Below are 25017 nucleotides of genomic sequence, written 5' to 3'. Positions count from 1 at the left end.
ACTGTGTCGGGTCCCCAGCATGTAGCATAGTGCTGTGTCGGGCCCCCAGCATGTAGCATAGTGCTGTGTCGGGCCCCCAGCATGTAGCATAGTGCTGTGTCGGGTCCCCAGCATGTAGCATAGTGCTGTGTCGGGTCCCCAGCATGTAGCATAGTGCTGTGTCGGGTCCCCAGCATGTAGCATAGTGCTGTGTCGGGTCCCCAGCATGTAAGGGTTTCTTACAAACTGAAGGAAATGAACATATGAAAAAAAGTTAAACACGGTGTTCATCCATAGCCGGAAGTGCAAATAAACCACCGTCTTATATACAAACATAAGAGGCAGAATAAACCACCGTGTTATATACAAACATAAGAGGCAGAATAAACCACCGTCTTATATACAAACATAAGAGGCAGAATAAACCACCGTGTTATATACAAACATAAGAGGCAGAATAAACCACCGTGTTATATACAAACATAAGAGAGGCAGAATAAACCACCGTGCTATATACAAACATAAGAGAGGCAGAATAAACCACCGTGTTATATACAAACATAAGAGAGGCAGAATAAACCACCGTGTTATATACAAACATAAGAGAGGCAGAATAAACCACCGTGCTATATACAAACATAAGAGAGGCAGAATAAACCACCGTGCTATATACAAACATAAGAGAGGCAGAATAAACCACGGTGTTATATACAAACATAAGAGAGGCAGAATAAACCACCGTGTTATATACAAACATAAGAGGCAGAATAAACCACCGTCTTATATACAAACATAAGAGGCAGAATAAACCACCGTCTTATATACAAACATAAGAGGCAGAATAAACCACCGTGTTATATACAAACATAAGAGAGGCAGAATAAACCACCGTGTTATATACAAACATAAGAGAGGCAGAATAAACCACAGAGTTATATACAAACATAAGAGAGGCAGCAGAAAGTCATACAATAACCCAGGATTCAATTAACAATGAAAGTAAATAAGCAAAAGTGAAAAAGAGGATATGATTGAAAAGTACACGAGAAGAGGGAATGAATGAAAACCAAGAACATAACAGAATGGCCAGGAATAAGAAAAAAGTATTGCACGACCTACATCTACATTGGACAAATGTGACACCACCTACGACTGCTGCACCTCTCCTGCCATACGGTTTATAAGCTGCTTCTAGGCTCATATGCCGTATTCTATTCAAGATTGATGGACTGATCACATCGACTCAAGGTTGAGATACTGATTACCTCATTCTCCTCCTGTTCTTCAAGTTCATCCTATGTATGGACTGATGAAGCCACTGTGTGGCGAAACGTTTCCTCAATAAAGATACCCAAGAGTTGCACATGTGTCTAATTTAACAACATATGACAGATGCAGATATACTGTGTATATGACAAATATCAGAGAAACTGTATGTGGCAGATGGCAGAGATACTGCATATACGCCTGGGATGGTAGAGATACTATGTATATGGCAGGGATGGTAGAGAGACTATGTATATGGCAGGGATGGTAGAGATACTATGTATATGGCAGGGATGGTAGAGAGACTATGTATATGGCAGGGATGGTAGAGATACTATGTATATGGCAGAGATGGTAGAGAGACTATGTATATGGCAGAGATGGTAGAGAGACTATGTATATGGCAGGGATGGGAGAGAGACTATGTATATGGCAGGGATGGTAGAGATACTATGTATATGGCAGGGATGGTAGAGATACTATGTATATGGCAGGGATGGTAGAGAGACTATGTATATGGCAGGGATGGTAGAGATACTATGTATATGGCAGGGATGGTAGAGAGACTATGTATATGGCAGGGATGGTAGAGAGACTATGTATATGGCAGAGATGGTAGAGAGACTATGTATATGGCAGAGATGGTAGAGAGACTATGTATATGGCAGGGATGGGAGAGAGACTATGTATATGGCAGGGATGGTAGAGATACTATGTATATGGCAGAGATGGTAGAGAGACTATGTATATGGCAGGGATGGGAGAGAGACTATGTATATGGCAGGGATGGTAGAGATACTATGTATATGACAGGGATGGTAGAGAGACTATGTATATGGCAGGGATGGTAGAGAGACTATGTATATGGCAGGGATGGTAGAGATACTATGTATATGGCAGGGATGGTAGAGAGACTATGTATATGGCAGGGATGGTAGAGAGACTATGTATATGGCAGGGATGGTAGAGATACTATGTATATGGCAGGGATGGAAGAGAGACTATGTATATGGCAGGGGTGGTAGAGAGACTATGTATATGGCAGGGATGGTAGAGATGCTATGTATATGGCAGGGATGGGAGAGATACTATGTATATGGCAGGGATGGTAGAGATGCTATGTATATGGCAGGGATGGTAGAGAGAGTATGTATATGGCAGGGATGGTAGAGAGACTATGTACATGGCAGGGATGGTAGAGAGACTATGTATATGGCAGGGATGGTAGAGATGCTATGTATATGGCAGGGATGGTAGAGATACTATGTATATGGCAGGGATGGTAGAGAGACTATGTATATGGCAGAGATGGTAGAGAGACTATGTATATGACAGGGATGGTAGAGAGACTATGTATATGGCAGGGATGGTAGAGAGACTATGTATATGGCAGGGATGGTAGAGATACTATGTATATGGCAGGGATGGTAGAGAGACTATGTATATGGCAGGGATGGTAGAGAGACTATGTATATGGCAGGGATGGTAGAGAGACTATGTATATGGCAGGGATGGTAGAGGTACTATGTATATGGCAGGGATGGTAGAGATACTATGTATATGGCAGGGATGGTAGAGATACTATGTATATGGCAGGGATGGTAGAGATACTATGTATATGGCAGGGATGGTAGAGATACTATGTATATGGCAGGGATGGAAGAGAGACTATGTATATGGCAGGGGTGGTAGAGAGACTATGTATATGGCAGGGATGGTAGAGTTTCTATGTATATGGCAGGGATGGGAGAGATACTATGTATATGGCAGGGATGGTAGAGATGCTATGTATATGGCAGGGATGGTAGAGAGAGTATGTATATGGCAGGGATGGTAGAGAGACTATGTACATGGCAGGGATGGTAGAGAGACTATGTATATGGCAGGGATGGTAGAGATGCTATGTATATGGCAGGGATGGTAGAGATACTATGTATATGGCAGGGATGGTAGAGATACTATGTATATGGCAGGGATGGTAGAGATACTATGTACATGGCAGGGATGGTAGAGAGACTATGTACATGGCAGGGATGATAGAGATACTATGTATATGGCAGGGATGGTAAAGAGACTATGTATATGGCAGGGATGGTAGAGAGACTATGTATATGGCAGGGATGGTAGAGAGACTATGTATATGGCAGGGATGGTAGAGAGACTATGTATATGGCAGGGATGGGAGAGAGACTATGTATATGGCAGGGATGGTAGAGAGACTATGTATATGGCAGGGATGGTAGAGATGCTATGTATATGGCAGGGATGGGAGAGAGACTATGTATATGGCAGGGATGAGAGAGAGACTATGTATATGGCAGGGATGGTAGAGATACTATGTATATGGCAGGGATGGTAGAGAGACTATGTATATGGCAGAGATGGTAGAGATAATATGTATATGGCAGGGATGGCAGGGATGGTAGAGAGGTATATGGCAGGGAGAGAGACTATGTATATGGCAGGGATGGTTAGGATACCATGTATATGGCAGGGATGGTAGAGAGACTATGTATATGGCAGGGATGGTAGAGAGACTATGTATATGGCAGGGATGGTAGAGTGTCTATGTATATGGCAGGGATGGTAGAGATACTATGTATATGGCAGGGATGGGAGAGAAACTATGTATATGGCAGGGATGGTAGAGAAACTATGTATATGGCAGGGATGGTAGAGAAACTATGTATATGGCAGGGATGGTAGAGATACTATGTATATGGCAGGGATGGTAGAGAGACTATGTATATGGCAGGGATGGTAGAGATACTATGTATATGGCAGGGATGGTAGAGATACTATGTATATGGCAGGGATGGTAGAGTGTCTATGTATATGGCAGGGATGGTAGAGATACTATGTATATGGCAGGGATGGGAGAGAAACTATGTATATGGCAGGGATGGTAGAGAAACTATGTATATGGCAGGGATGGTAGAGAAACTATGTATATGGCAGGGATGGTAGAGAGACTATGTATATGGCAGGGATGGTAGAGATGCTATGTATATGGCAGGGATGGTAGAGATACTATGTATATGGCAGGGATGGTAGAGATACTATGTATATGGCAGGGATGGTAGAGAGACTATGTATATGGCAGGGATGGTAGAGAGACTATGTATATGGCAGGGATGGTAGAGATGCTATGTATATGGCAGGGATGGTAGAGATACTATGTATATGGCAGGGATGGTAGAGAGACTATGTATATGGCAGGGATGGTAGAGAGACTATGTATATGGCAGGGATGGTAGAGAGACTATGTATATGGCAGGGATGGTAGAGATACTATGTATATGGCAGGGATGGTAGAGATGCTATGTATATGGCAGGGATGGTAGAGATACTATGTATATGGCAGGGATGGTAGAGAGACTATGTATATGGCAGGGATGGTAGAGATGCTATGTATATGGCAGGGATGGTAGAGAGACTATGTATATGGCAGGGATGGTAGAGAGACTATGTATATGGCAGGGATGGTAGAGAGACTATGTATATGGCAGGGATGGTAGAGATGCTATGTATATGGCAGGGATGGTTAGGATACCATGTATATGGCAGGGATGGTAGAGAGACTATGTATATGGCAGGGATGGTAGAGAGACTATGTATATGGCAGGGATGGTAGAGAGACTATGTATATGGCGGGGATGGTAGAGATAATATGTATAAGGCAGGGATGGTAGAGATGCTATGTATATGGCAGGGATGGTAGAGAGACTATGTATATGGCAGGGATGGTAGAGAGACTATGTATATGGCAGGGATGGTAGAGAGACTATGTACATGGCAGGGATGGTAGAGAGACTATGTATATGGCAGGGATGGGAGAGAGACTATGTATATGGCAGGGATGGTAGAGAGACTATGTATATGGCAGGGATGGTAGAGAAACTATGTATATGGCAGGGATGGTAGAGAGACTATGTATATGGCAGGGATGGTAGAGTGTCTATGTATATGGCAGGGATGGTAGAGATACTATGTATATGGCAGGGATGGGAGAGAAACTATGTATATGGCAGGGATGGTAGAGAAACTATGTATATGGCAGGGATGGTAGAGTGTCTATGTATATGGCAGGGATGGTAGAGATACTATGTATATGGCGGGGATGGTAGAGAAACTATGTATATGGCAGGGATGGTAGAGAAACTATGTCTATGGCAGGGATGGTAGAGAAACTATGTATATGACAGGGATGGTAGAGAAACTATGTATATGGCAGGGATGGTAGAGAGACTATGTATATGGCAGGGATGGTAGAGATGCTATGTATATGGCAGGGATGGTAGAGATGCTATGTATATGGCAGGGATGGTAGAGATGCTATGTATATGGCAGGGATGGTAGAGATAATATGTATATGGCAGGGATGGTAGAGAGACTATGTATATGGCAGGGATGGTAGAGAGACTATGTATATGGCAGGGATGGTAGAGAGACTATGTATATGGCAGGGATGGTAGAGATACTATGTATATGGCAGGGATGGTAGAGAGACTATGTATATGGCAGGGATGGTTGAGAGACTATGTATATGGCAGGGATGGTAGAGAGACTATGTATATGGCAGGGATGGTAGAGAGACTATGTATATGGCAGGGATGGTAGAGAGACTATATATATGGTAGGGATGGTAGAGATGCTATGTATATGGCAGGGATGGTAGAGATACTATGTATATGGCAGGGATGGTAGATAGACTATGTATATGGCAGGGATGGTAGAGATGCTATGTGTATGGCAGGGATGGTAGAGAGACTACGTATATGGCAGGGATGGTAGAGATGCTATGTATATGGCAGGGATGGTAGAGATACTGTGTATATGGCAGGGATGGTAGAGAGACTATTTATATGGCAGGGATGGTAGAGAGACTATGTATATGGCAGGGATGGTAGAAATGCTATGTATATGGCAGGGATGGTAGAGATACTATGTATATGGCAGGGATGGTAGAGATGTTATGTATATGGCAGGGATGGTAGAGATGCTATGTATATGGCAGGGATGGTAGAGATACTATGTATATGGCAGGGATGGTAGAGAGACTACGTATATGGCAGGGATGGTAGAGATACTATGTATATGGCAGGGATGGTAGAGATACTATGTATATGGCAGGGATGGTAGAGATACTATGTATATGGCAGGGATGGTAGAGATACTATGTATATGGCAGGGATGGTAGAGATACTATGTATATGGCAGGGATGGTAGAGATACTATGTATATGGCAGGGATGGTATAGAGATACTATGTATATGGCAGGGATGGTAGAGATACTATGTATATGGCAGGGATGATGGGAGAGAGACTATGTATATGGCAGGGATGGAGAGATACTATGTATATGGCAGGGATGGTAGAGATACTATGTACTATGTATGTATATGGCATGGGATGGTAGAGAGACTATGTATATGGCAGGGATGGGAGAGATACTATGTATATTGCAGGGATGGTAGAGATACTATGTATATGGCAGGGATGGTAGAGAGACTATGATACTATGGCAGGGATGGTAGAGATACTATGTATATGGCAGGGATGGTAGAGAGCTATGTATATGGCAGGGATGGTATGTATATGGCAGGGATGGTAGAGATACTATGTATATGGCAGGGATGGTAGAGATACTATGTATATGGCAGGGATGGTAGAGATACTATGTATATGGCAGGGATGGTAGAGAGACTATGTATATGGCAGGGATGGTAGAGATACTATGTATATGGCAGGGATGGTAGAGATAGAGAGACTATGTATATGGCATGTATGGTAGAGATACTATGTATATGGCAGGGATGGTAGAGATACTATGTATATGGCAGGGATGGTAGAGATACTATGTATATGGCAGGGATGGTAGAGAGACTATGTATATGGCAGGGATGGGAGAGAGACTATGTATATGGCAGGGATGGTAGAGATACTATGTATATGGCAGGGATGGTAGAGAGACTATGTATATGACAGGGATGGTAGAGATACTATGTATATGGCAGGGATGGTAGAGAGACTATGTATATGACAGGGATGGTAGAGATACTATGTATATGGCAGGGATGGGAGAGAGACTATGTATATGACAGGGATGGTAGAGACACTATGTATATGGCAGGGATGGTAGAGATACTATGTATATGGCAGGGATGGTAGAGACACTATGTATATGGCAGGGATGGTAGAGACACTATGTATATGGCAGGGATGGTAGAGAGACTATGTATATTGCAGGGATGGGAGAGAGACTATGTAAGAGACTAAGAAACATCTTGAACAAGTCGCTGGAAACAAGACAACCGCCAGGGAAAAAACTGAACACTTGCTTATTATAATCTTATGGAAAAGCACTAAACCCAAGGGCTCATACAGCGTCTATGGAATGGGAAGCAATCATGTTCGATCCAAGGAAGGGAAGGATAAACCCACTTCTTGGCATTATGGCCATCCTCCCTCCCCTCCCACTTAAGACATGGATAACTGATCATGTAATCCTGAGTTTGATAAATAAATAAAAAAAAGGTGAGCTTGAGGCCGTACCAGTCAGTGTCTCAGGTAAACTGACCTTACTAGATAATGATCAATGCTTTAAGGACCAGGTTAGTAATCCACAAGGGAAAGCAGTTGGAAAAAAGCTCGTATTCCTTGAGAAAAAATGCGACTTATCCTAAGTGAATTAAAGGATAAGAAGATTAATACGGGAAAGAAATGGATGGACGGAAGGGATACTCTTTAACTGTTAGAAAGTCTTTGGAGATTGATCTAAACACAGGACAACCGGAAACTGGAAGAGTACTCCACTAGTTAAGAGAATACAAAGAGCAGTCACAGTGACAGAGGGGCCAGTATGGAGAAACATAACAAGTGGAGTACCATAAGGCTAAGTTCTGGTGCCCATGTTATTCTTAATATATCTAAAATAATCCACTTGGTGATACAGATTAATATATGCCAGTGTTTTCCAATCCAATGAAGTAAAATTCTTAAGGACAACAGAGGTCAACCACTTGCTGCAAGAATGATTTGCAGATTCCTATGCAAGATTATGAAGATGGGATCACGAAACAGGGGTGCCACCTGAGGAGGAGGCAACTTATAGAATCAGAAACAGTACACGAAGGTAGTGGTAAGAAAAATTAAGTTCCATGGGTATGAAGCTTGTAAAGTTACATTATTGTGAGGTTTGGAGAAGTGACATTAAGAAGTTTGTATTTTGTTAAGCCCCAGTAAACATTAAAAATTCTCTACAAAAATCCTGTTTAGAAAATATTAAGTCCCGTGCACCGTGGCCTGGTGGCAAACGCTCTCGCTTCACATGGTGAGGGTTCGGGTTCGATTTCCGGCGAAGGGGTGGAAATATCGGACGTGTTTACTTACACCGGTTATGCTCACCCATCACTAAAATGGGTACCTGGGTGTTAGTCGACTGGTGTGGGTCGCATCCTGGGACAAAACTGACCTAATTTGCCCGAAATGCCCTGTATAACAAGGGACTTTCTATATAGTAGTATGTCATTGATGTCAGGTATGGTCTGTATACCTAGTACATGTACTTGTAATAAATAAAGATATTATTATTATTATTATTATTATTATTATTATTATTATTATTATTATATTATATTATCATCCTCCCAAGTAATCCCATTTGTCTTAATTGATAAACTTTCGCCTCTTCCAGCTCAACGTTCATCCCGAGTTACAGTTTCATCTCAACTCTCGGAACAATAACAGCCTCCGTCTCGACATTCCACACACAAACTTAACTTCAGGCTTTCGTATATGTCACAAATAGATGAATAAGAGACATATGCAACAGTTGGGTATCTTTATTGTTGAGATAAAGATACAGAGGCCAACTGTGTAGGCGAAATATTTCAACAATACAAGATGCCCAGCTGTTGTAAATATGTCTTATTTATCAACTTGTCTGTATTTTATACCATTTTCAACACATCGTAAGTTCTCGAAACATGCGATCATGAAGCCCTAAATCTCAAAAATTCAGGAGTTATCACTGACCTAACTCTACCTGGTTTGCTAAGGAAATAAACTACAAATTTGTTCTAGGTAAGATAGCACACCATAATTGGAAAAATTGGTTGTTTACATTACAACACGAACTTGACAAAACAAAACAGGTTGAAACCAACATCAAATGCCGTAGTTGAAGTATATCGTAGCTGTCAGGTGCTTAATAACACTCTCGGCTAAGAAACTTTTATTATCACGATCTTTCACTAACATGAACCTTCATCATGCACGTAAAATATAAAAACCGGAGACAGATATATATATTGTGTTGAGAAATGGGGAGGTAGGAGGAAAGTGAGAAATCATATCGGGAGTGAGGTGATCTGTTAGCTCAGCGAGGCGAGGGAAGAGGTCTGATCGGGTGGAGACAAGATCTATGGCAATGGAGATCAGGTAACGTTTGGTGTGGTGTGAATCCCAGTCAGATCCTGGTAATGTGGGCTTTCTAGTGTCATACCAGAATAGTTTTAGCTATGGGCTTAGCTTAAATGTACTTGTCTTTGTTCTGTTAGGTGTTAAAAGAGATGTGAAGCTTGCCGGTCTGAAGTCGCAGCTTTATTTACTTGAGATCCATTGATCAAATAATCGTCTTCCACAATACCACCTTCACTGATACTAAACTCTTCCTGCCCACACAAGATGTCACTGATCTCGTTGAAATTTGTATAACTTTCAGCGTGTTTTTATAAGATGAGAGATTCTACACGCAGAAGATTGGGATGGCCATGGGCTTTCCTCTAAGTGTGGTCCTGGCCAATCTTTACCTTCAGTATCTAGAGAGGTACTGGTGTACTAACATCATTCCCAGCCTCATTATGTGGCTTAGATACCGCATTGAGATCTTGGTCATAGTACCCAGACATTTCAACCTTTCTAGTTTTGGAGAACAGCTCAACCAAGTGGAACCATCTATATAGTTCACATTGGGAGAGGTTATGCCTCTCTACCTTTTCTTGACGTCCTACTAAGAATAATGACATCTTCAAGAGGCCATCATAGACGATCTGATCCACTATTTCTCTCCCCATGACCTCAGAACATGACCTGTTATCAAAACTTCAGAACATGACTTGTCGTGCCCTCAGAACATGACCTCCGAACAGAGATATGATAATAGGTGTCTTTCTACTCACCCTCGAAATCTGTAGCAGTCAGCACCTACTTAAAGACCAAGAATACAATAGAAAGAACTTTTTCCAAATAAAAGTTTCTTAAACGCATTAAAACTCTTGCAAAACTAAAATCCTTAGCGTATTTTCAAATCCCAGAAAGAATACTACCACTGACCGCAGTCTGATTCTAACAACAGAACAGTGTCTTCCATTACATAAAACTGACACTGGCATAGCAGCATTTACTACAAAAATTGTTAAAGCAATCATCGGGACTCCCCACCCCGCTAAGAACACATTCACCGTAAGGACATACTATGTTCCATATGGGGGATATGATTGCGGGTACACACGAGAAACGTCAAGGAACCTGGATACCTGACTAAGAATACAGTTAGAGGAGAAACATCAAGGAACCTGGATACCAAAGAATACAGATAGAGGAGAAACATCAGGTAACCTCAATACCTAAGTATACAGATAGGGGAGAAACATCAAGGAAATTGTATGCCTGACTAAGAAAACAGATAAGCCAGTAGGATGAGCGACACGGAATGCGTGTGTGGTTCATAAACACAAACACACACGCACATCTCGTAAACCTCAAACAGCAACAGAGAGAGGAGGTTATATATCTTGAATCACCATTACACAGAACAGAGGCTAGTATATTTTAGCTTAGCCTATCACTAAATTTATTCTGAAACACACACACACACACACACACACACACACACACACACACACACACACACAAATGACTAGAACCGAACCTAACCTTACCACACACCCAACCTTACCTTACCTGACCTTGTAGATCGAAACACTTGTGCAACATTTGGGAATTTTTCATTACGGAGACGTTTCGCCCAGCAATGGCTTCTTCAGTCCTTGTTTACCTACACCTGACGAGACCACTCGCCTCAACCTCATCTGAGGCATCCCCCATACCTACACCGGATGCGACATCTCATCTACCTCTGATCTCAACCTTGCCAAGCATCTTAATCCACCACTTCTCAGTACTGTATATATATTGCTTGATATAGAGAGGGGAGAGAAGGGAAGCAATAGTCCCCCCCCTCGTCTATGTATACTGGCTCACTCATTCTCTTCTGCCAGCGCGACTTATGAATGGTCCAACTCGGACCGAAACGTCGTAATAGACTTTTCTCTCTCATATGTCGCTTGTTTTGACATTTTATACACTTTGATAAAGCCTTTCGTAGATAGGACCTCGTATTAATGAAAATTTCGTTCTGCGTTGTGTCTTGGCAGGCAGTGTATACATGATAAATCAAACCTTTTATTTACGGTTTTCCATATACCCGACGAAGATGGAAGGGAGAGAGGGAGGAGATAAAGCATAACATATCTAAACGCAAGAGTAGTAATGAGGTCTTACTATTATTATAATCAAAAGGAAACGCTAAACCACAAGGGCTATACAGCAATGAGCTCTTACACTTCTAGAGACCAGTAACATAGTGTACATATCTAGCAAATACTGCCTCTGACACCTCAGTGAAGGAAGCTGGAAGGTAAGGCACACGGGTTGACTAAGGTAATTCTCACTGTAAACACTTGTTAAGACGTGTACCTGCAGGGAACTGGGAGGGTTGATGAAAAAAATAACTTAATCATTAACTTAATAGCAAACTTAATCGACAACTTAAGTGATTAAAGTACAGAAACTGAAGACAAGTTTTGGCCCCTCGCTCTCTCTGGCTTACCTGTCGTAGAACTGCTCCCTGTAAAACGAAAGAAAACAAACTTAGTAACAGGGTATAAATCATAAAAAAAAATTATCGTTGACAACACAAACCAAGAGCAGAAGGCAGACCTGGGAGCCACTGGCTCATCACGCATGAGGGAAGCACTGTGTAACCCACAATCGCAAAATCCCGGGTTCGATTCCCTGGCATGGGAAAAAACAACAACATATGGGCAAGTTTCCTCACAAAACCCCTGCTGCCCCTGCCCCCATAGCAATAAAATTAGGTACCTGTGTGTTAGGCAACTGTTATGGGTCGCATTCAGGGGACCCTGAATGCCTTGTCCTGCGTAGGGAAACTCCAGTACCTACTGGAAGTATTCAGACATTAGGTAAAAGGTAACAGTGCACCTAATGAGGCTAATTAAGAAAATCACACATGTAAGAGCTACAAGGATGTTCTGAGTACAAAAGATTTCTACGTCCATAGTCATGACTACAAGAGTGTGCTAAGGATCAGTGATGCTCACTATCCTCGTCATCTACTGCAGCCACCCACATCCATCTATGGATTCGCGTATCATATTGATGACAATAGTGAGCTGACACGCTTGATAAAACAAGCTTTCACTGAGATACATTTCGGTTTGCGTGGAGCTTTATCGAGCCATTCTTGACACTACGACTTGCTAAAGCTCTGTGTAGAGCTTTATCAAGCCAAGTCATATGACTTTATCAAGCCATACGATTTACTAAACGTCTGTGTAGAGCTTTATCAAACTATACTGAAGACTTCAATACATACTGTGAAGAGCCTTTTATCGAGACTTACATGACACTGACATGATAAATGTCTACACAGAGCCAAACGCTGTCTTGACAAAGACGTGATCTGTAACATGGGTTGTCTAAACATTGTCTACACACTGTCTACACATTGTCTACAAATACATCTAGCTGAGGTCAGCAATTCTTGCCTGACACCATCAATTTGCTACTCGTCAGATCTACTCCAGTTCTTACAGTGTGTCGATCAGGTGACTACTGTCAAAATTTAAAACACAATACAGTGAGGGTTTAACGCAGCTGTGATAAAATTAACATTTAGAAATTTAGAAGAGCAACTTTTATTAGAAGAGGAGAATAAAATTTAGAACAAGCACGGATTTGTTTTAACAGCTTTCTAATTATCAAATGTATATATAACATCTTAGAATAATTTGAAAACGCCTTAAAACACCTTAAATAATTTGAAAACGCTTTAAAACACCTTAAATACTTTGAAAAGCCTTAAAACACCTTAAATACTTTGAAAACGCTTTAAAACACCTTAAATACTTTGAAAAGCCTTAAAACACCTTAAATAATTTGAAAACGCTTTAAAACACCTTAAATACTTTGAAAAGCCTTAAAACACCTTAAATACTTTGAAAACGCCTTAAAACACCTTAAATACTTTGAAAACGCCTTAAAACACCTTAAATACTTTGAAAAGCCTTAAAACACCTTAAATACTTTGAAAACGCCTTAGAACACCTTAAATATTTTGAAAACTCCTTAAAACACCTTAAATACTTTGAAAATGCCTTAAAATCTTAAAAGACTGTGACAACGCCTTAAAACAGCTTAAAATAAAAGTCCTAAAACATCTTAAAATGCTTTGAAAATGCCTTAAAACATATAAACACCTTTAAGAGAATTTTAAAAACAGCATTAAAATTTTGTATTTTAAATCACGTTATAAACACCCTAAAACACCTTAAAAATAACTTAAAACTCCCTAAAAACAATTACATATATTACTTTAAAAGGTTAAAAGGCCTGATGATGCAACACTTGAGTATCTTTAATGTGGAAACGTTTCGCCACACAGTGGCTTCATCAGTCCATACAAAGGAGAATCGTGAAGAACAGGAGTAGTTTGAGGTAATCAGTCTTTTGAGGGACTGATTACCTCAAACTCCTCCTGTTCTTCACCATTCTCCTTTGTATGGACTGATGAAGCCACTGTGTGGCGAAACGTTTCCTCGTTAAAGATACCCAAGTGTCAACTTTATCTACATGTTGAAGTATTCCTTGATACCGATGAAAGGCTCTTGATCCAAGTAATCGGAGCTACCCCATCATTTTCCTCGGATCAAACCTCTCACTTCCCAAGGCGCCGTACGGCCCCTACGAGATTATCATTTCCGAGAAGTTAAGCTCAACAGAACAAAAAAATTCGACCCACTACCCGAAGGACCCGGGTTCAATCTTGGGCGAGTCGAAGCGCTTGAGCAGGTGTCTCTCTCCACACTAGCTGCACCTGTTCACCTAACAGTAAACAGACTCCTGAGTGCTAGTCTACTGGTGCAGGTCGCAGCCTGGGTAACAGAGGCTAGTGATTCCAAACGAAGTAATCCGCAATGTTTATCTCTTTGGTTATCCTGGGTTTGGTTATCATGGGTTTGGTTAACCTGGGTTTGGTTATCCTGGGTTTGGTTATCATGGGTTTGGTTATCCTGGGTTTGATTATCATGGGTTTGGTCATCCTGGGTTTAGTTATCCTGGGTTTGGTTATCCTGGGTTTGGTTATCCTGGGTTTGGTCATTCTGGATTTGGTCACCCTGGGTTTGGTTATCCTGGGTTTGGTTATCCTGAGTTTGGTTATCCTGGGTTTGGTCATCGTGGGTTTGGTCATCGTGGGTTTGGTCATTGTGGGTTTGGTCATCGTGGGTTGGTCATCCTTCGTTTGGTTATCCTGGGTTTGGTTATCCTGGGTTTGGTTATCATGGGTTTGGTTATCCTGGGTTTGGTTATCATGGGTTTGGTCATCCTGGGTTTAGTTATCCTGGGTTTGGTTATCATGGGTTTGGTCATCCTGGGTTTAGTTATCCTGTGTTTGGTCATCCTGGGTTTAGTTATCCTGTGTTTGGTTATCCTGGGTTTGTTTATCCTGGGTTTGGTTATCCTGGGTTTGGTCATCCTGGGTTTGGTTATCGTGGGTTTGGTCATCGTGGGTTTGGTCATCGTGGGTTTGGTCATCGTGGGTTTGGTCATCGTGGGTTTGGTCATCGTGGGTTTGGTCATCGTGGGTTGGTCATCTTTCATTTGGTTATCCTGGGTTTGGTTATCCTGGGTTAATTATATTCCGGGATAATTAACCCAGGATAAACCAAAATAAAGTATCTATGTTAATAAGACAATACACCGTTTATGACACTTTATCGAGACATCATTTCGCCCACCGGGTATATAATATTTAAATACAAAAAAAAAAAACTTAAACCTCAAAATTTCATAAAATCTCTTAGACAAAAAAAAAATCAATTGTGTTTAAGGATCGTGTCGAGATCTTGATCAGTTTTGATCAGTTGTTGCTGTTTCGCCCAGGGGGCAGGAGAGGAACTCTCAAAAACTTAAAAAAAAGGGGGTTAAATTGTTCCCTAAACGACCACCAGAGGGACGAATTGCCCAATTACAAAAGAGAGCTTCGATTTATGAAGATAAAGCAGTCAATGCAAGGCTTCCCATGACATAAAACCATAAGAAAGAAGGAGCACTTCAGCAGGCCAACTGCCCCAAGCTAGTTAGGTTCAACTCACACCCATCCACGCCCAATCATGTATTTGCCTAACCTATTTTTAAAAGTACGAAAGGTCTTGAAGCCTGGCGGAGGTGTCCTTGTCGGAGGGATCCCACTGACGGGGATACCTAGTGGTTAGAAGAGAAATATACACTGAGGAGGAAAGTGGGAATAAGAAGTAATAATGAAAATCTGAAGGATAAGGGGAAGGGAGAAGACAAGGAGAAGCACAAAGGAAGAAGAAAGGAGCGAAGGTGATTGGAGAAGGAAGATGATTTATTTTTGTGAAGAGGTAAGCGAAAAATGACTAAGAGAATTAGAGGAGCATGAAGAGGATTGGGAAAAGGACCGAAACCGAGTTAAAGAGTCGAATGAAGCAGATTGGGGTAAGATTGGAGGAGGATCAGAAGAGGGGAATCGGAGGTTGGAAGAGGGAGGACTGGATGAGGGCTGGGAGAGGAGGTTCAGATTATTGGAGGCGTTTGGGTGAAGGTTTAGTAGAGGGTATAAGAGGGTCACCCATCACCCGTGTTTACCACAGCTCTTCCTTCATGCGATATTACCACTACGTTAGTAGCTACTCTCCTCTCTCTCTCCCTGTCTCTTTCTCTTACATCATATCTCTCTCTCCCTGTCTTCCCCCCTCTCTCTCTTACCCCTCTCCCTCTATTATCATCTCTCTCTTGACGTCTCCCAGCATCCCTATCTTTAATCTTCAGTGTCTCCGTCTTTTCCCCTCTCGTGACGTCTCTTCCATCTCTAAGCTCCCCTTCATTCTCTCACGAGGAGACAGAAGACAGTAGGAGAGAGAGGGGGAGAGAGAGAGAAAGAGAGAGAGAGAGAGAGAAGGCAGTGGGAAGGAGATTCTGGTGGTGGTGGCGTCAAGTGTGATGGAGGGAAGGGTAAATACTGTTAAGTATAGAGAAGCAGCAAGATGGAAGAGGAGGGCAGAGGGCAGAGGATGAATGGAAGCAAGGGAGGAGGTTAAGGTAGGAGTACATGCAAGGAGGAAGGAGTGCTGAAAATCAGGAAGGAGGATAGGGAAGTAGGAAGCAGGGAGGAGAGTAGGGAAGTAGGAAGCAGGGAAGAGAGTAGGGAAGTAGGAAGCAGGGAGGAAAGTAGGGAAGTAGGAAGCAGCGAGGAGAGTAGGGAAGTAGGAAACAGGGAGGAAAGTAGGGAAGTAGGAAGCAGCGAGGAGAGTAGGGAAGTAGAAAGCAGGGAAGAGAGTAGGGAAGTAGGAAGCAGGGAAGAGAGTAGGGAAGTAGGAAGCGGGGAGGAAAGTAGGGAAGTAGGAAGCAGCGAGGAGAGTAGGGAAGTAGGAAGCAGGGAAGAGAGTAGGGAAGTAGGAAGCAGGGAAGAGAGTAGGGAAGTAGGAAGCAGAGAGGAGAGTAGGGAAGTAGGAAGCTGGGAGGAGAATAGGGAAGTAGGAAGCAGGGAGGAAAGTAAGGAAGTAGGAAGCAGAGAGGAGAGTAGGGAAGTAGGAAGCAGGGAGGAGAGTAGGGAAGAGTGCAGGCGAGAAGGAAGGAGACCAAGATAATTAAGATCTCTTTCTCTCTCTCTCTATCTCTCTCTCTCTCTCTCTCTCTCTCTCTCTCTCTCTCTCTCTCTCTCTCTCTCTCTCTCTCTCTCTCTCTCATTCTCTCTCTCTCTCCCACTGTTTTCTGTCTTCTCGTGCAAGAATGAAGGGAAGCTTAGAGACGGAAGAGACGTCACGAAACGGGAAAAGACGGAGACATTGGAAAATTAAAGACGGATGCTGGGAGACGGAAGAGAGCGACGTCAAAAGAGAGACGATAATAGAGGGAGAGGGGTAAGAGAGAGAGAGGGGGGAAAGAAAGGGAGACATAAATAGGGTGTAAGAGGGGTCGTTGTCGCAGGAAAGGTTACAGGGTTTTTTAAAGGAGGTTTTGTGTGCGGGGGCTTGGATATCCAACAGACGCGTGTGAGAGTATTAGGAGTGGAGGCAAGTGGTTTTTATGACTTGACGTGCTGTTGGAGTGTGAGCAAGGTAACACTTATTGAGGGATTCAGGGAAAAACCGGTTAGCCGGACTTGAGTCCTGGAGGTGAAAGGTACAGTGCCTACACTCTGAAGGAGGGGTGGGGATAGTGCAGTCTGGAGGGGCAGCTGAGCTCTAATGTCGGAGAGCCTCTGGCAAGAGGATGATGGAGTGAGTGATGGTGAAAGTATTTCTTCTTCGGGTCACCCTACCTGGGCGGGAGACGGCCGGTGTGTTAACACACACACACACACACACACACACACACACACACACACACACACACACACACGGGGGGATAGGGGGGACATGATAACGACGTATAAAATACTGAGAGGAATTGACAAGGTGGATAGGGACAGAATGTTTCAGAGATGGGACACAGTAATGAGGGGTCACAACTGGAAGTTGAAAACTCGTATGAGTCACGGGGATGTTAGGAAGTATTTCTTCAGTCATAGAGTTGTCAGGTAGTTGAAGAATCTGGAGAGTGAAGTAGTGGAAACAGTATCCATACATCGCTTTAAGAACAGGTACGATAAAGTTATTGGAGCAGGGAGAGAGTGGATCTAGTAGCGACCAGCGAAGAGGGGGGGAAGGCATATGTAAATCGACTTTAGGTATCTGTCCAACTCCCTCTTGAAGGCAGCCAGGGGTGTATTTTAATTTCCCGTATGCCTAGTGGGAGGCTGTTGAACAATTTTGGGCCCGGGAGGTTGCGAGGTTCTGACCTGAGGGTAGGTGAGAATGGGAAGGAAGAGGGAGGGGGGGGGATGGAAAATTGGAAGAGGTTGGGAGGGTGGAGCAGGAGGTGGGGTAGTAGAGGTGAGTGGCCCGACCACTCTCGAGCGTGATGTACAGAGGTACTGCAGGGGGTTGTGCTGGAACGAGATGTGCTGGAGGCAGCAGAGTCTGTAGAGTAGGGCTGGTTCTCAGATGTCTGGCAGGGACACATATTGTGTTTTCTTTCAGTGTATCAGTGCTTGTCACTGGGGGTATATTGCACCGTCTGCCCAGTCTTTCGCTTTCATACGGAGTGATTTGTGTGTGCAGATTTGGGACCAGTACCTCTTAAGATTTTCTAGGTGTAGATTATGATGTACCTCTCTCGCCTGCGCTCCAGTGAATACAGGTCAAGTGATTCCAAGCGTTCCCAGTAATTAAGGTATTTGACGGAACTTGCATGTGCAGTAAAGGTTCTCTGTACATTCACTAGATCTGCGATTTTACCTGCCAGGAATGGAGATGTTAGTGTACAGCAGTATTCCAGCCTAGAAAGAACAAGTAATTTAAAAAGGATCATTGGCCTGGCATCCGTCGTTTTTGAAGGTTCTCATTATTCATCCTATCATTTTACTAGCAGATGTGATAGTGACACTGTTGTGATCCTTTTCCGTTCTATTGTGTGATTAGAGTTTGTAGGATAATCAGTTCTAGCTATTATTTCCTCGAGTCTTCCATAACGGAGTAGTTGAAATTTGTCCTCAATGAACATCATATTGTTCTCCGTTGCTCATTGGAAACTTTGGTTTATATTTGCTTGGAGATTTACCGTGTCCTCAATGGATGACACTCTCATGAAGATTCTAGTATCGTCTGCAAAGGATGACTCGGTGCTATGGTTTACATCTCTGTCTATGTCTGGAGGATGAGGAACAGGATAAGGGCGAGTACTGTGACTTGTGGAACAGAGCTTTTCACTGTGGCAGCCTCCAGTTTAACTCTGTTGACCACTATTCTTTGCCTTTGATTAGTAAGAAAGTTGAAGATCCATCTGCCCACTTTGCTAGTTATCCCTTTAGCGCGCATTTTGTGCGCTATTACAAAATGAACAAGTTAAGTTTATTTAGGTACAAGTACACAAAAATACAAAGTAACATAAGCAAAACAACCACTGTGGAAAAATAGTGAACTTCCAAGCGCTTTCGTGATTTCTCACAGTTCCTTAATAAAGTGATAAATCACGAAAGCACTTGGAAATTCACTATTTTTTCACAGTGGTTGTTTTACATAGTGTGATATCACTTGTTTACCGTGATTTTATTGCATAGTAAAATATGTGTAAATTACCTAGGAAAACTAACCGAAACAAGTCGAAGTGACTTATTTCCACTGGGAGTCTGTAATCTCTGGGTAATCGAACCCTAGTTCTATGCTGGTTGTGAGCCCAACACTCGACTAACCTAACAACCAGAAAGACAGGTTTCTCCATCTCACACAAAAACCCAGACGCTGACGGCTGGGCTCTTAAATCATTAGTTCCGAGAGCAATAACTTTCTCCAAGACGTTAACAGACCTTAAGAAAGAGCAAAACAGTGACTTAGATCATTAAGAAGGGAGTGTGGACCCCCACCACCCCCACCACATCACCCACTTTACGAAGCTTCCCACACGGCCCACTGTGTACCCACCTCATATACACTTTGTATCTCCCACAAACATTACTCGAGACATTTTCTAGCGAATGTTTAGAGAGAGAGAGAGAGAGAGAGAGAGAGAGAGAGAGAGAGAGAGAGAGAGAGAGAGAGAGAGAGAGAGAGAGAGAGAGAGAGAGAGAGAGATAATTATCTCTTGTAAAGACTGTCCTTATCTTAATGTGTTCTTAAACAAATAACCCGCACATAGAAGAGAAAGGCTTATGACAGCATTTCGGTCCGTCTTGAATGGTCCAAGTCGGACCGAAACGTCGTCATAAGGTTGTCTCTCCTATGTGCGGCTTATTTGTGTTGTTCCAGTCACGGTATTGTGATTTTTTCATGTTTTTTTTATCTACCTGTATTTTTTGTCTCTTAACTGTACTTTGTACTATTCAATTGACCTTCCAAGCAGTAAGTAGCTTTGTTAACTAGCATGACTGGCAGTCAGCGGATGACAATCATTTTTACTGCTAATTATGAATTACCTTATCAGTAGGTCTATCTCTGAAATTCTGGTAATCAGTATATTTGCTAATCGGTGAGCCAACAATTCACTAGCTGGAAAACAATAGATTAACTAATCACTGGGTCTTCCGATCACTGGATCTGCTAATTACCACTGATTCTTGGGCTCATTAATCAGCTGGTTAACTAATCACTGGTCAACTAATCAATGGGGTTGTCTGATAGTTTGTGATCCTTATATTTCACTGTTTCCCTCAATATTCCTTCACCTCTTCATTACACAAGAACACAAGCATGAAGGCACACTGCAGTAGGTCTACTGGCCCATGCTAGGCAAGTTAAACTCACGCCCAGACAGCCCTCCAAGGTGATATAAGCCAAGTCTTCCAGTGGGCCGCTGACAATATAATGTTCATTGAGGACAAATTTCAGTTACTAGGTTACGGAAGAATGGAGGAAATGAAAAGAAGATCTCGGAGTACAAAAAAACTCAGACCACTCAAAAGAACTTTGGACGAGTGCGAGAAACCCAAGAGAGATAATGACAGATGTGAAGTTTAACAAGCACAACAATGTTTTTTTTTATTGCAACGGCAAGAAAAATTATAGGTTCAATAATAATAATAATAATTGAGGTTAAGTGCTAAATTCATGTGCTAAACTCATACGAGACGTGGAGACTTGATCCTTCGTTTGTTGAGCGCGAGTCAGACGCGCTTCATATCCGTACTCACCTAGATGTCTACTGGATAAATTTCAAAACAAGACATGCTAAGGCAAAGATGATACTCTCTAGGTCACTGGTTTTCTCTCTAGGCTGGAATATTTCTGTGTACTAACGGCCCCCCCTTCAAGGCAGGTGAAATTGCTGTGCTGGAGAATGTACAGAGAACCTTCACAGCTCGTATAAATTTACTCAGTTAAGTATCTAAATAACTGGAAGCATTTGAAGTCCCTTAAACTGTACTCCTTAGAATTTAGGCGAAAAAAGTACCTAATTTACTCCTGGAAGATGCTGGAGGGATTGACACTAAACCTGTATACTTAAATTATACAAGAACTTAGCAGACGGTGCAGGATACCTCCGGTGACGAGCAGGGGATTAATGAGTATACCGAGAGAGAAGTCAGTAAGTGTAAAGGAATCACGACTCTTCAATACACTTCTTCTAGCTGTTTTGAACAGGCAACGCGACAGATACTTCAGAACAGTTCCCGAACAGTCGGGTTGTGGTACAGATGCTGAACTGTTTTCTAAATTAATTTTGTCACACACACACATTATATATATATATATATATATATATATATATATATATATATATATATATATATATATATATATATATATATATAATCATTTACCAAACTGCGGCAGGCCAGGACTCGACCTTACGAACCTTGTACCACCTCCAGAGACAGCACAATGTACGCATCACCTCACTTCTGCGCCACCGATCCTACAAGAATCACGCACGCAGCTGAGCTATATGTTTTTCTCGTGATCCGAGGACACTCGTGACAGTGGTATCTCAAGGATTAATTTCAGCCTCCTCCTGTTTGAATATAGACTGCTTATTGAGGCGGGTATTCAAACAGGAGGAGGCTGGAATTAATCCTTGAGATACCACTGTCACGAGTGTCCTCGGATCACGAGAAAAACATATAGCTCAGCTGCGTGCGTGATTCTTGTAGGATCGGTTAGGTAAGTTTTCTAAGGTTCTTTTGGTACAAAATTATTAATTTTTACATTAACATAAATAAAATTAATATATCCTTAAACGTATAAATGAAAATTTTAGAAAGGACTTAATTTTAAAAGAGTTTTTGCTAACTGACCAATTTTACCTATTCGGCAAGACTATATATATATATATATATATATATATATATATATATATATATATATATATATATATATATATATATATATATAAAACAAGCTGTATAATTATCCGAATCTGTAAATAGTTTTGTATGCTCATTTTTTTTTATAAATTTTCTGCTATTAGTGTCTCAATTATGTCACAAAATTTTCCTAACGGCCCGAGTGGGTAAAACCGTTAAAAGCCGTTAAAACCAGTTTGTGGGCGTAAGTGTCGCATAAATCAAAATGTCGAGTGGGGGAGTTCGCTGTGACCACGACTGTGCTGCGAACTGTCAACATCATGAAGTGGAGAGAGAGAGAGAGAGAGAGAGAGAGAGAGAGAGAGAGAGAGAGAGAGAGAGAGAGAGAGAGAGAGAGAAAGGGGGGAGATGGCTCCAACTTCATCCTGAGAGAGAGAGAGAGAGAGAGAGAGAGAGAGAGAGAGAGAGAGAGAGAGAGAGGTACAGCATTATGTCAACGAGATAAAGTCAGCTGATCAAATGAAAATGCTGGCCCACAGATGGCTCCAACTTCATCCTGTACGTTTCATAACAATAAAAATGCTTTCGAAGGAGCTGATGTAGGTAACAGCTCTTAGCTTGTCAATATAGTTAGGAATCCTTAACCTGTAAATAGCTTGTCAATAAAGTTAGGAATCCTTAACCTGTAAATAACTTGTCAATAAAGCTAGGGATCCTTAGCCTGTAAATAATTTGTCAATAAAGCTAGGGATCCTTAACCTAACATTGTGAGACCTTGTGTAAAACCGAGAGAGAGAATCTCACACATACACAGAGTAGACTTGGCAAGGTAGACAGGAACAGACTTTTCGAGAGGTGAGAAATAGGTACATCAGGGAAAGCTGGACATCCAAGATACGGATAAGTCACATGGACCTGGCGTAGTTCGAGGGATGGGTATGCCAGGATTAATGACATTAAGAGCGAATAAATCCAACAAGTGGCAACGGGAGTTACCAGGGGACTGAGACCCGACCCCCTGCAACTACAAATAGGCGTGTGCGGACACGGAGAAATCCCACGGCAGTATCCTTACCATCAAAGACAGGTGAAGTTCTATCTCAATGTTAATTAACATTGCTGTAGTGAGTGTGAGGTGTCAGGTGTGTGGGAACGCGCTGGCCTCCCCACACCTGTTCTAAGCTTTAGCACACCTGCTGCCCACTCTCACGCCTGCCCTCTAGCACTGCTCTTCCCCGCTCGCCAAATAACACCAACTCTAACGCCGGTTTAAACAATTTTGCGCCGTTCAGTTTCCGCAGTGGTTTCCAATCCCACTATATATTTTCTGGTAAACATCGCCTTAAGCTTTCTCACCTTCCCTACACTGGTTTTCACCGCAGTATACCCAGTGCTCTTCACACGCACTATCTTGCCCACCTTCCATTAAACCCTGTCTCACATCTCACTCTTCTTTTACAACTTGCTCTTCCTTACTCGCTAACTCACTCCATCTCCCCAACTTAACATATCCTGTTCTTTTAACATTCACTCCTACAAACATTCTAACCTGCTTAAAAAAATATAAGTTAAAGGTTGAAAATAACGCAGACGATGAATTCTTAAAGTTAAAATTAAATATCCTGACTCGCAAGCATCAACAATTATATTATAAGCGGTAATATATATATATATATATATATATATATATATATATATATATATATATATATATATATATATATATATATATATATATATAGGTTGGTAGACAGCAACCACCCAGGGAAGTACTACCGTCCTGCCAGATGACTGTGAAAAAGAAACCTGTAACTGTTTTGCATGATGGTAGGATTGCTGGTTTCTTTTTCTGTCTCATAAACACGCTAGATAACAGGGATATCTTGCTACTCCTACTTACACTTTGCTCACACTTCACAGACACGCACATGCATATATATATACATACATCTAGGTTTTTCTCCTTTTTCTAAATAGCTCTTGTTCTTCTTTATTTCTTCTATTGTCCATGGGGAAGTGGAAAAGAATCTTTCCTCCGTAAGCCATGCGTGTCGTATGAGAAGACTAAAATGCCGGGAGCAATGGGCTAGTAACCCCTTCTCCTGTAGACACTTACTAAAAAAAGAGAAGAAAAACTTTATAAAACTGGGATGCTTAAATGTGCGTGGATGTAGTGCGGATGACAAGAAACAGATGATTGCTGATGTTATGAATGAAAAGAAGTTGGATGTACTGGCCCTAAGTGAAACAAAGCTGAAGGGGGTAGGAGAGTTTCAGTGGGGGGAAATAAATGGGATTAAATCTGGAGTATCTGAGAGAGTTAGAGCAAAGGAAGGGGTAGCAGTAATGTTAAATGATCAGTTATGGAAGGAGAAAAGAGAATATGAATGTGTAAATTCAAGAATTATGTGGATTAAAGTAAAGGTTGGATGCGAGAAGTGGGTCATAATAAGCGTGTATGCACCTGGAGAAGAGAGGAATGCAGAGGAGAGAGAGAGAGATTTTGGGAGATGTTAAGTGAATGTATAGGAGAGAGTAATTGTGGTAGGGGACCTGAATGCTAAAGTAGGAGATACTTTTAGAGAGGGTGTGGTAGGTAAGTT

The 25017-nt window shown here is 42.0% G+C and overlaps 1 protein-coding gene across 2 annotated transcripts in view; it reads right to left on the bottom strand.

Moving 5' to 3' along the window:
• The window catches only part of LOC128696876 (uncharacterized), a 285763-nt gene that overhangs the window by 88993 nt on the left and 171753 nt on the right, over positions 1–25017 (bottom strand). For both annotated transcript variants that reach the window (XM_070096084.1, XM_070096085.1), the window contains exon 3: positions 12140–12157. In XM_070096084.1, the coding sequence (XP_069952185.1) occupies positions 12140–12157 (18 nt within the window). The remainder of the gene's footprint in view (positions 1–12139; positions 12158–25017) is intronic.

The sequence above is a fragment of the Cherax quadricarinatus genome, chromosome 52, assembly GCF_038502225.1.
Source record: "Cherax quadricarinatus isolate ZL_2023a chromosome 52, ASM3850222v1, whole genome shotgun sequence".
NCBI classification, from domain to species: domain Eukaryota; kingdom Metazoa; phylum Arthropoda; class Malacostraca; order Decapoda; family Parastacidae; genus Cherax; species Cherax quadricarinatus.
Note: the sequence above shows the minus strand (reverse complement) of the source record. Positions and strands in the feature narration are given on the sequence as shown.